Source organism: Pezoporus occidentalis, unplaced genomic scaffold, assembly GCF_034315485.1.
Source record: "Pezoporus occidentalis ecotype Australia unplaced genomic scaffold, CSIRO_AGI_Poc_V1 ctg7, whole genome shotgun sequence".
Taxonomy (NCBI): Eukaryota; Metazoa; Chordata; class Aves; order Psittaciformes; family Psittacidae; genus Pezoporus; species Pezoporus occidentalis.
The window spans coordinates 4,508,586-4,520,989 of NW_026916052.1; the positions used below are offsets into that span (position 1 = coordinate 4,508,586).

Genomic DNA, 12,404 nt, shown 5'->3' on the forward strand with positions numbered 1-12,404 from the left:
TTTAAACAACCTTGTGGCCTACTGGACTTAGAAGGTGAAGGACAGCTGTTTACCCACTGAGAGTGTCCCTCCATGTAAACTGATCTGTGCAGTTTCAGTTCCTTCTGAAAGCTTTGTCTGAAGCAATTGTGCAAAGGCAAATGAGTGTTCCTCCTACAGGATGCTTTATGAAATTGCTATGTGTAGAAAATTCAACATCACCTCAACTGTTTGATTTAAGGAATAGATATTAAAATTATCACTTGTAGTAAATTATAATTCAGCAATTGAACCAGCAGGAAAATAAAAAATTAGTGAAAAACATTTTGATTTGAATGGCATTCTGGCAGAGAAAAATAGGGTTTTTAAAATGAGTAATTTAGAGTTTCTCTGTTTAAGAGGAAGATGTAATCTCTGCTAATAGGAGAAAACCACTTAGGCAAAATAAGACTTCAGCTGATGCAGTCTTTATGGATTTGGTGCTGTAAATGCTGATTGACTGATTTATGGAAATGCATATGTTCTTTGTAGCATTAAAAGGGATGATCTTTAAATTTTTTCCAGTGTTTTGAAAAATGATTTAGTAATGACTGCAGTATTGGCAGAGTATTCCTTTGTTATGCATTGTGATAAATGTCTCTTCCTTTTCCCCATCACCACCAATAGACGTTTCTGTCCTTAAGGACTGTATGACTGAGTCACTGATAAAAAGATGAGCAGAATGAAAAGATGTGTAGCACCAAAGGAATTTAACAGTGCAGACCTCTTGGATGTCTTTCGGTACATTCATACATATACAAGTCATACATGTGGACAAGGTATTTGCCTCTTTATGATGTTATTGGTGTTTTATCATGTTTTATATAAAAGCAAAGTATTTCATACACATGACTGATTATATCTAAGATGAGCTTTCTTTGTTATATGCTTTGTCATATGCATGCTTGCTGTCTATTATGTTCTGATGGACTTAGGCAGCTTGTTGAGTTGGGGGGCTGCTATACCTTGGTGATGTTGCCTGTCCAGTTAGGGTTGGGGCTGGAACCCTTCAGAATGGAGAGGTTTGGAAGTCATCCCCTCCTCCTGTAATATTCAGTGTCATAGTACCTTTCTTCAGTGATGTTGGTCAGTCCAGGGTCACTCCTTGGGAGTACAGGGAATTTCAGTGTTGTTTAACTGACTTGTATATTACTGCATGACTAGTGCATGGACTGTGTGTTAAGGTATTGAAATATGCCTGATTTGGCAAACAATCCGCTTCTGCCATGACTGGGATATTGTTAGAGAAAGACAGGGATAGTACTCTCCAAACATGGTGGACTGCATGAAAGGCATGAGAATTAATTTGTGAACCTGTTTTGAATTAACATGTGGGGTTTCTCTTGTGTTTTGGTTTTCTAAATATCCCACTGCTACATGTGTGTGTGCATGTCTGTGTGTATGGAGGGGTTTCCCTATATCTGGTGCAGAGAAGGTACAGGATTGCTCAAGGGGGCCTATAGCGATTCTGGGGAGGGACTCTTCATTAGGGACGGTAGTGACAGGACAAGGGGTAACGGGTTAAAACTTAAACAGGGGAAGTTTAGATTGGATATAAGGAGGAAGTTCTTTCCTGTTAGGGTGGTGAGGCACTGGAATAGGTTGCCCAGGGGGGTTGTGAATGCTCCATCCCTGGCAGTGTTCAAGGCCAGGTTGGACAGAGCCTTGGGTGATATGATTTAGTGTGAGGTGTCCCTGCCCATGGCAGGGGGGTTGGAACTAGATGATCTTAAGGTCCTTTCCAACCCTAACGATTCTATGATTCTATAATTATCAGCTGGAGCCAGCCTCCTTGGCTTAACCTGCAAAGACCTAGGTGTTTGCTTCCTCAGGGCTCTTATTTTGTGTATAAAGATGGCCCATCTTGACCACTGTTGACATTGTTTTGTTTCCTAGAAAATGCTAATGAACTTTCATTTTACTGTTGTGAAGACTCATACAAAATAACTTCAGCTTGGCAGTTATAGGGATGCTGTTGAAGCCAGGTATAGGAAAGGAGTCTTTGCTATTCTCAGCCTGCACTGTCTCAGTGTTAAGCTGGAGCCAGCAAAGCTGTTGACCAGGTATTGGGATGGCAAGTGACTCTAAGTATGAAGATCTGGGTCTAGTCAAGCCAGGCATCTTCCCTATGTGGCTAGGGGAGGAGAATGGATTGGAGCTGGGACACTGGGTCAGGGACAGAGCTCTGGAAAGCCAGCCTTGTGTTACTGCTGCAGCTGCTGGGGCACTGGAGGGATGTGGCAGGCCGGAGAGTGCTGTTTGTCACTTCTGAACACATGGGGCCACTTGCTGGCCTGCTATCCCTACCCTGCATCTTGCAGCAGTATCCATCTGCCTCTGTCTGGGGCTGTGGTATATTGGCAAGATTGGGCAGGGGGAAAGGCTGTTTTGTTCCATGCATCAGCCTTTCTCTAGGCAGCCACCTGATTTGCTCATGCCTATGGTTGTCCCCAATGTTGAATTGGCTTCTAAATGTAAATTTGTGTTAAGGAATAACTGCAGTCTTTTAAACATGCAGTCCATAGATGTCTTTAGAAAGAACTTTGCTGAAAATTATGCTCTAGAAAGTGTGTGATTATTTGTAATGATCTGTATCCCTGATGTCCATAACAGTAATGGCTTGACATGCCCCTTTGAGCAAGTGATTGCACACAAACAAGCCACTGCCAAACTAACTCTTGAAGCAGCAGTTTTCTGAGGAGAGAAAAGCAAAACCAGCCATTATTTCTGTCTGGAGTTAAAAGGAAAAGTTGCAAGCAGGAGCAGTCTGTGACTCTCACTCTTGGTCGTTCTTAGTCACTTAAAAATACTTACCTACTGCAGTTTCAGAAGGCAAGCCTTGGACCTGCCTGCAGGATAATGGCAAGAATTAGGGCTCTGAATTCTTGTTACCACATTGAGCAGCAGAGGATGCAACCGTGTGTGACATTCTTAGTCTGTTTTGAAAGATTGCTGGGAAGCTTTCTAAAGCACCCAGGTCTCCTAAACTTCACAAGATGCTACAAGACAAGCATGCTTGTGAGTGTGTTTCCTGTAGCTTAAGTACAGTATTCACTTCTTGGTAAGTGTCAAGATGGAATGAGGTAGACTGCTCACAAAAATAAAAGAGGGAACTTTCTTTCAGGTCAATGAGAAGTCTTTTCCATGTTACAACCAGAATACTGTATCCCTGTATAAAAGAAGTATTAATGCTGAATATAAATTGCTTGATGACCACTCTCAAAATTACACTGGGAGCTAGCCTTTAATCCTAAAGGGTTATATCCTGTTCTTTCCCCATGCAACAAGGCTTGTACATATTGCATTGTTTTGGCCAAGAAGACACCCTGGGGACTTGCTGCTACCACGAGATCATTGCTTTCAGCCTGCTGCAACCACTCTGTTCTTTGCTCACAGCACAGCTTGGGCTGTGCTGCCTGCCTGTCGTCTGCTTTGCCCTGCTCCATAAGGCATCTCCCCTGGCCATGATCCACTGTCGCCTTCCCAGGAGTGCTAAGAAAGATGCTGAGGAGAGCGAGACCTTGGTGTATGGGGATGAGGGTGTGCTCTCGGTGGACAGTGCTTTTGCCTCCCTGGCTGAGGATGAAGGTCTGCTTGATGTGTCTCTTGAAGCTTATGCATCTACAGTGCTTCACCAACAGGCTCTCATTTCGGTAGGACTGTGAAGGCTATGGAATAGGCTCTGACTGAGGAATGCTGGCTGGGGCTCTAAAATGGGAAGAAGCACTGATAGGGGCTGAAGAAAGGAATGGGGATTTTGACAATGACCTCCATAAAACTGATGTGAATTTCCTTGCTGTTGCTAGCCTAGTTTGTCTATGAAGTATGTCTCATAAGTTATTACATTGTTTTGAGTATTGGTAGGTAGAAAGGAAAACTACCTGAAACAAGTTTAAGCAAAAAAAAAATCAACAGAAAACAATTGTATGTGTGGTGTCATGCACTTATGCACATTAACCTTTATCTTGTGTAGATGTCTGTTAGAATAATATGAAATGTTCTTCACAAATCCTTCTTGCACAGGGTGACATCTTCCCTGGAGTGCAGGACAGTAGTAAAATCTTTGAAGACTAGTTGCTATAACTACTGCCTGAGGGCTTGGTGCTGAGTGTTCAGAAAATGCAAGGTTTTCTTCTTGCACGAGTCTTTCTAGTACTATGCAGGTCTTTGCACTGTACAGTAATTTCTTGAAATGTGCACTCAAAGAGAAATTAGAATTCAGGGATAGAGGTATGGATATCGCAGCTTTCCCTCCTCTTGCTTTTCTGACACATTTGTCTCCTTTATTAACACATTGCTTGACATTGCACAGTGCCTCTTAAAGAGATTGTATGACTAATCCACTGTTAGATCATGAAAGTCCTCACCTGAAGGATCTTTTTCTTTTGGCTGGAGACAAGCACTGATGTTCTGTTCTCCAGAATCTTGCCACTGGCTTTTGGGAAATACCTCAGGGCTTCAAATAAGTCTCTGTACTGTGTGCTGGAGCCAATGCTACTGTGTCATAAACCCTTGAAATAAAAAAATATCCTCTGAGTTTTGGAGAGGATCTTGATAAGCGGCTGACTCTACTGCCTGCTGAGTGCCCCCGAGGGCACAGACTAGTTAACTTTTACTGGCAAAGGTGTGGGAAGATGGATGTGTATTTCATTTTCAAAGCAAAATCAATGCTGTTTGAGGCTTCTTGCTATGAATATGCTTTGAATCTCAAATAAGAACAGGGAAGAGCTGAGGAATTAGCCGTCTGAAAAGGGCTCATGCTTCTGTCTGCTTAGTGATACAATTGAAGGCAGTTATCCCCAACCCTTTGGTGGGTATGTAATCATCTTCCAAATACCTGTGTGAGATATCAAACGAAGGGCTCAGGAAGCTCTTGCATAAGAACTGGTTTTTCTCCCCAGTTTATTTGGTTCTGGTGTGTTAGAACAAGGGGGAAATTTGGTTTCTTAGTGACTGTGACACAGTGCGCTGTACTGCAGTTGCTGCCTGTATCCCTAGAAATCAGCAAATGTTGCTTTCATACCAAGTCTGGTTTCTCCATACCTTTCTGTAGTAGTTTTTTTTTTGTTGTTGTTGTTAGTTTTGTTTGTTTGTTGGTGTTTATTGTTTGTTTTAGGGGGTTTTCCTTTGGTTTGGGGGGGGGGCTGTATGGAAGGATGTGTGGCCTTCTGTAAAGAGAAGCTTCTTTTGTTAGTGACTCAGAGGTGGTGATCTTCAGGTCAAGTTATTGCAGCTTTTGTACCATGCTTTAGGTGATGTGTTACAGAATGCTGAAGACCTGATTTGTTGCAGATGCTGCTGCACAAAATACAGCATAGCTGGTGTCGCTTGCCTGCAGTGCATTGGGCCTAATTCTGCACCTGCCATAGCACCTTTAGAATAGCCCTATGGCCTAAAGGGCTATCTCCCACTGTAGCTCTCATGGGTATGAAATCCAGAGGTAATAGCAATCCATACGCTGTTAAGGGTTAGTGTCCCTGTAGCTTGGCTGTGCCCTCTATATGCCCTAGCTTTTTATGTACCCCTGAATTCTTCCTTTGCTGAGCCCATGCTGTACGCTCTTGTAACATTTCAGTGTGAGCTAGTGGGACTTTATGCTGAGAAGGCAAGAGAAAGGAGCATCATGAAGGGGAAGAATTTGGCACAGGGAAATGCTCAGACTCGGTATTCAAGAAACTGGGTCATACAGGGACAACTCCAGTCTTCTGTGGGGGGTCCTGTGCTTGCCACAGGAACATGGCACAGGGGAGAGCAGTTTGTCTGCAAAGAGTTCCAAGTTCAGCAGCCTTTGTGGGGACATAGCCCATGTGAAATAATTGATTCCTCCCACTTACCCACTTTTTTTGGTAGCCTGTTATCTGAGCTTAATGTGTATACTGCACTTGTATTGCCTCTCAAAAAGCAAAATGTATTGCAGTTTAGAAACACTTAGTAGAAAAGCCACCTTTACATGTTGGGAAAATCTGGATCTGGTCTGAATGCTTCGAATACATAAACTCTTCTCTGAAGTTGTAACTTAAAGAAAATACAGATTTTTTTTGATCAAATATGATGATTTTTTTTTTTCCTAGAGTTTTTAACTTTCTGATCCACTGTGTGATTTTTTTTTTTTTTTTTTTTTTTTTCCTTGAGACAGTTTTTTGCTTAGCTGTGCTCATACATTCCAAAGGAGTGCTACTGCCTCATGAGTCCTGGCAGCACTCTGTAGCTGGCTTTAGTAGTTTTCTGTGCAGGTATTATGCTAGATCCTTTGATTTAACTGGCCCTGGTGGTGATAAATGTTTCTTGTTATGAAAACCAGAGCTTTCTCTCAAACGCCTTGATGCTTAATGGCTCCAAAAAGGCCTGTCAGGGGATGTACCTGCACGTGCTTCATGTGCTGTTGTAATTCAGATTATTTATCCTTTGTTGAACAGCAAAGCTCATGATGTATTTTAGAGGGGAGAATGAGTTATCAACTGCAGAAACAATTCATGAGTATCTGTGTGAGCAAGTTTATTTCCTTCCAGCACCACCATCTTGGGTATCTTGAAAAGCAGTTAATAATGTGCTTTTCATGTTTTCTTTTAATTTATTACTGTTCCATTTCCTGACTGATTTTCAGACACTTCTTTCAAAGCTTTGGTCTTTTATAATTGATCTCTCTTTATCTTGTTCTTCCTTAGCAAATAATCCTCAGTTTTAGAAAACAAACTGCTAATAGCATAGTTCACTGAACTATGAATTTCAATAAAAACAGACTTACAGGATTTTTATTAGTGCCAGGACAGTATAAACATTCTCAATTGTCTTTGACCCCTTTTACTTGTCTGCCTCCTCTGTGTCTTTTCTTGGTTTGTGTGGCTTCTTTTTTTTTTTTTTTTTTTTAGGATTATTCTCTATTCCAATTCAATGGTGGCCGCATATGATGAGTTTTATGACATAAATGCTTCAGATCCACAATACCTGACTTGTCACTGGCTACGAGTTAACGGACCAGATTCTTTTCTGTTCCTTTCACTGGGATGCCAGAAAGTCCTCCATGAATTTGATGGTACTTTATGTAACATGTGTGAGCATTTTAGTCTCCTAATCTTAGAAGAGTAGAATGTACAAGCCACAGAACTATCCTTCAAGAGGCTTCAACTTCTTTCTGTTCTTAATGTCAGTTTATTTCTTTAGATATCTCTCTAGTTATACCTGGTGCTGTATATTCATCAGAAATGAACCTGGATTTCTAGTGTAGTCTAAAGCCCTGTGAACATCATATGGATAAACAGGGGCAGACTGGGGAGGGAAGAAAGAGAAGAAACTTCAACTATGAAGTATTTAAGCATAGTCATTTTGCATTTCTGCATTTGGATACTTAAAATTTATGTTAGTAGATGTAAGCTAAATAGTGTTGGCAGAAAATTGTGAACATACAGAAATAAAAAACAAACCCTGCAGGTTCATTTATATCTGTTCTATCCATCGTCATTTGAGTACTGACAGTAATTGTAGTGCAGCAGGATGGCTTTTACCAAATTGCAAGCCCAGTGTAACTACTGCTGAAATTTTTAACAGTAGTTACGTCTACTCAGAGCAGTTGGCAGCATGCCGGAAGGCTCGGAGGCTTGAATACTATTGATGCCTTTGTGCTTACCCAGAAATGTTGAGATGTGCAAACAACAGAGTAATTCCTGGCTTTGCAATAAAGCAATGTGAAGTTCACTTATTTCTTCTATAAGGCTTGTGGAAATTCAACTGGGGCACGGATTAGGATAGTGGGCTGCAAGCGAGAATATTTGGATGCTTGTTCTGTTATTTTAGTTGAAAGCTTCTGTGTCCTGGGCTGCAACATCCCTAACTTCTAGCTTGTGGTTGTTGTACTCTTCTGAAATGAGGTTTTATGGGCAAAATTGAAAGAGTAGCTCTTGTTTTAGTGTCCCCCTTCTCAACTCCCTGCTCTTTTACGTCTCTTCCCTAAGTGAAACTTGGGAACACAATGAAAGCAGCATCCTCTAAAATGCATTCAAAGCCACAATATTCAGGTCCTCTGAATATTGTAAGGTTCAGTCTCTGTGCTGCTGGATAGTTACTGTATTGGTGTGCAGTGAATACAGATACTGTAGGATTCCTGCTTTAGCAAAATGTTCCTGTCAAAGTCCACACAACCTTCTCTTGCAGCTGTTCAGTACTGAAGATTTTTTACAAAGACAGGTGAAACGTGACTCATTAACTACCTTTTTGCTTGTCTTAAAATGTAGACTGTTTTGGAAGAATTGTTTCTCTGGGCTTTACTTTAAGCAGAAAATTTACTCTCTTGCTGAATCTGAGTCATCTCAGACTACCCCTGTCTTCATGTGTTTCCCCTTAAGGGAAATCTAGTGGCTGAGCATGGAGACTTTTCTGTCAAGTCTACTGTACCATCTTGCATTAACATCGTAGTTTTGAAAAAGGGAACTCCTTTTTCTTCACCTAAATGATTTTAACCTCTTTCTTTGCTAAATACTTAAGTTGCCTTCTGTCTGGCATCATTCCTGTGTTCTTTGCCTTGGTTTTGAGCAGTTTCCCATTTGTTTTGTTTGTATCCATGATCCGGTACTGTAGCTAACAGCAAAGCACACATGCTGTGCACCGTCTGCTGCAGGCACAAGTCATCCTTTCTGTGTTGGTAGCTGCTCCGGTATTCTGAATGTCCTTCAGGCCAACTTAATTTATGTCCCTCTTCTGCCTGTATGATTTCTCTCTGCCTTTTTGCCTTAATTAGTGTGGTCTTTCAGTTCTTTAATTGCATTCCCTTGAATATGGGTATCAAGTGTTTGTGCAGCAGCTATATTCCATATATATTTCTGCACATGCAGCTGTATTTTTTGCTTGCCATATTAAGTCCAGTAAGTATTAGTACTGACATGTTCAATTTTTTTTTTGTTGTTTTCCAGGGTGATGCAGCACCACACTGCTGACCCTTATAAATTATTTTTAAAAGGGAGAAATATGCAAGTACTCAATTTTCAAACTCTCAGGAAGTTTCAAGCTTGGCACAAATCTTAATGACTTCTGGTGTTTCTATATAAAGGAAGGTATGAGTCACACAAAGTACCTTTCTGTACCTTTCCAGATATGCAGGCATAGCTCTGTGTTCCTTTGCTTGTCCTTTTTCTCATCTGCCTTGATGCAGGCTACCAACCTAGGTGAGTTTTGTGGAGAATGTATATATACCATGTTTCCTCAGGTGTAATAATTCTGTACTTATATCTGTAGGTGTAGAGAGAAAGCTGCTGTTAAAAAAGGTGAAAGCTCAGAACTGCCTAACTTAACGTGAAAAGTAACTGTGAGAGGTCTTCATTTTCAGCTCCTTTACAAACATACTTGTATTACATCCCTAACCTGTTTCCTGTACCAAGCAGAGTAATATTCCATCAAAACCACTAGAAATTGTTATTGATGATGCATTTTTAACCCAGCATATAAACTAGGATTTAGACTTAGGATATTTTTACTTCAAGTACTGTGTGCTGTATTTGTACGACATCGTTGCTTGACGTTGTTTGAAATGACCTTCTACATGCTAAGTGATAGACTTACCTTTCTTTCTTACGTAACTTTTTCATGCAGAAGGCAAACTGGTTTAAAATTGTTTGTTCTCTGCATTGTGACTATATAAATATATTGTTGTGAATTATTCAAGCCACCAGAATGGGAATCTAGATTTTAAAAATAAAGCTTTTGTATGAGCTCGCTTGTTTGATGCGGTTCTTAGGCATTAGCTGCAAGGTGGTGATACTGTGTTTCTATGGAAGGTTGAGGTAGCACACATTTCGTTCTATCTCTTTGTGATCGGGTGTTGATAGAATCTTGTTCCCTTTTATTCTCCCCTTCCTATACTGCTTTCTTGATACTCCCTCAAGAATCATATCCTGTTTAAAAAAAAAAACAAACAACAAAAAACCCCAAACCAACCAAACAAAAAAAAACCAACAAACCAAACCAAAAAACCAGCTACCCAATAACAACCAAAAAATCAAGTTCTCAAGTGCTTGCTGAAACATAAGCAACCTGTAAGTCTGGCAAATATAGGTGTATTTATGTAGGCTGAAACAGCCCAGGCAACTGGTACAGACACCCTGGCTTTTCCTTAAGCTTTGTAATAACAAGGAAAATGAATGCTTACTTACATTTCATCTCAAGGGGATTACTTCTGGAGGCTTTAACAGAAGTGCTGTTTAGCTCTGAAAATCAAGGAGATGTTGCAGCCGTGGAAACCCTTTTTGTTGTTTTGTTGCCTCCTCCGCGAAGAACAGCTAGTTAAAGTGGGAAGGCGTCTGTCTCTCATTTTGGAGTCTGGTGGGAGACTCTTGGTACAAGATTAACAACTATCGTAATCAGAAGTAAAACTGACTACAGATGTCAATTTTAACACTTATTGCTTCAGGGAATAGCAGTTGGTTTTGTGCGGTAGAAGGTGCATGCGTATGCAGGGACAATTGAGCTATTCATGAAAGCATTAAAGTGCCTAACAGCTTAAAGAGCTGTGTATTGCTGTGGCCTTAGGTATATGTGTATGTACACATTCATAAGCAATATTGCGAGTTGGTAGTTTTATTGAGAGTAGGTGAGTTCGTACACTGAGGATTTAACCTCCAGAACTGATTTGCCTTACAGGATGGAACTGCAAATGTCCTCCTTTATTGGAGAAATAAGTGGCACTTCAAGTGCACCTGGGGACAATAGTTATGAAAACAACCTTCCCTCCATAGATGAAGAAAACAACATGTAGCAGCAGTAATGGAGGTGCAAGAACCCACCAAAACATGTACTCTGCACACCAAAACAACACCCCCAAAACAAAATACAACACCAAAACAAACCCACAAAAAAAAAAACCAAACAAAAAAAACCAAACAAAACACCAGCCCCTCCACAAAAACCCCAAGAAACCCAACAACAACAGAAACAAGCAAGCAAAATCCCCTAAACCTTAGAAATTCCTTTATTTTTCTTGGTAGTCCAATCACTTTCTAGTGCCTCAGATTTTTGACAAAAGCTATCACTTCAATATTTCAGCTTTTGGGGGAAAATAGGCTGCATTATTCATCTAACAAAAAAAAGAAATAAAATATCTCTTGAGATAGCCAAAGATGCCAGTGAGAGACACGTTAATTAAAAAGAAATTGCAGAAGAAACAGTGGTAAACCAAAGGAATAGTTTGTCTTGGTCTTTACCTTTCTTTTTGAGGTTGGAATAGGCTGCAGGTTTAACTCTTCACCTTGAATGGCCTTCTGCTCTATTACGTTTAACTTTACATCAAAAGTGTATTTTTAAATAACCTTGCCCTATTAAAAGTTGCAGCTAAATTCTTCAGCTTCATATCTGGCTGTAGTGAGAGACAAAATCAAGTGCAGAAAGCAACCTGCTTGATTCAAAGAGAAGCCCTACTTCTCTACATATGGTTATGCATCTGTGTGTTTGCCCACTTAAGTAAATCAAGGCTAAAAAAACCCATGATTTTTCCCTAGCTGCTAAACAAAATACTTGCTGCCAATATTATCTTATTGCTGAACATTTGAGGAGGCAAATAGTCAACTGCTGCAGATGATAAAGGTGGTTACTCAAGACAAATGTGTACCTTGATCATCATGTATAACTGTTCCACTAAAACGTTAATGACACTAACTCTTTGTTAATGGCTTTTATTATTTCAGTGCACAACAGGTGCAGCTGGTGTTTGTTAAGTCTCTGTAGAAAAGCTTAGAACCTAATTTTTGGCCAGTTGAAGTGGCAAAGGTGACAATATAGGACAGAAGTTAAGGACAGGAGAACAAAAGGTTATGTAGTTAATTTAAAAGAAAGTGAAGAGGGGGGTAAAACTCTTCTAGTACTCTTTTCCCCCTCTCCTTTAACTATTCTGGGGAAGAGCTTGCCTGGGGAACTGGTTCCTGAATTGAGTAAAACCAGTATGTACTGGCTGACCTTGAACAAAAACTAATGTTAAATTTGTAAAGCATATCCAAACTTTCTTCCTCAGCCCATTACGTACACAAGTATGTTAGGAAAATGTGGAAAGTGAAGTCCATGTTTCATGGCCAGCATTCAAAACTTAAAATTTTTACTTGACTATTGATAAAAAATTTTGCATGGTCATGGAACGTGAAACACTGCCAGCAGGTAGCAGGGAAATAAAAAGTGTGAAAAGATGTCAAAGTAGTCGAATGCCACTGTTTACAACAGTTTTTTTGAAAACATTCAGCTCTTATGCTGTCAACATCTTTTGGCAGGAGAACATAGGTTCAGTGTGGTAATAAAATCTCAACTTAGGGCTACCATAGAGAAAGGGAAGCAAAAGTATATTCCCAGATGGAAACTTTACACAAGCTCCTCATGTACCTTAGCAGCAACCTATCATCAGTATTTTTCCAGCTGTC

General features: G+C 40.3%; 1 protein-coding gene across 6 annotated transcripts in view; it reads left to right on the forward strand.

The window, feature by feature from the left end:
• RPS6KA2 (ribosomal protein S6 kinase A2) overlaps positions 1-12,404 on the forward strand; it is a 296,460-nt gene that overhangs the window by 43,833 nt on the left and 240,223 nt on the right. Inside the window, exon 1 of one of the 6 annotated variants that reach the window (XM_062641930.1) lies at positions 3,439-3,671. The exons of the other annotated variants lie outside the window; for them this stretch is intronic. Coding sequence (XP_062497914.1) covers positions 3,483-3,671 — 189 coding nt within the window. The 5' untranslated portion in view covers positions 3,439-3,482. Of the gene's footprint in view, positions 1-3,438; positions 3,672-12,404 lie in introns of those variants that run through there. 6 annotated transcript variants of the gene reach the window in all.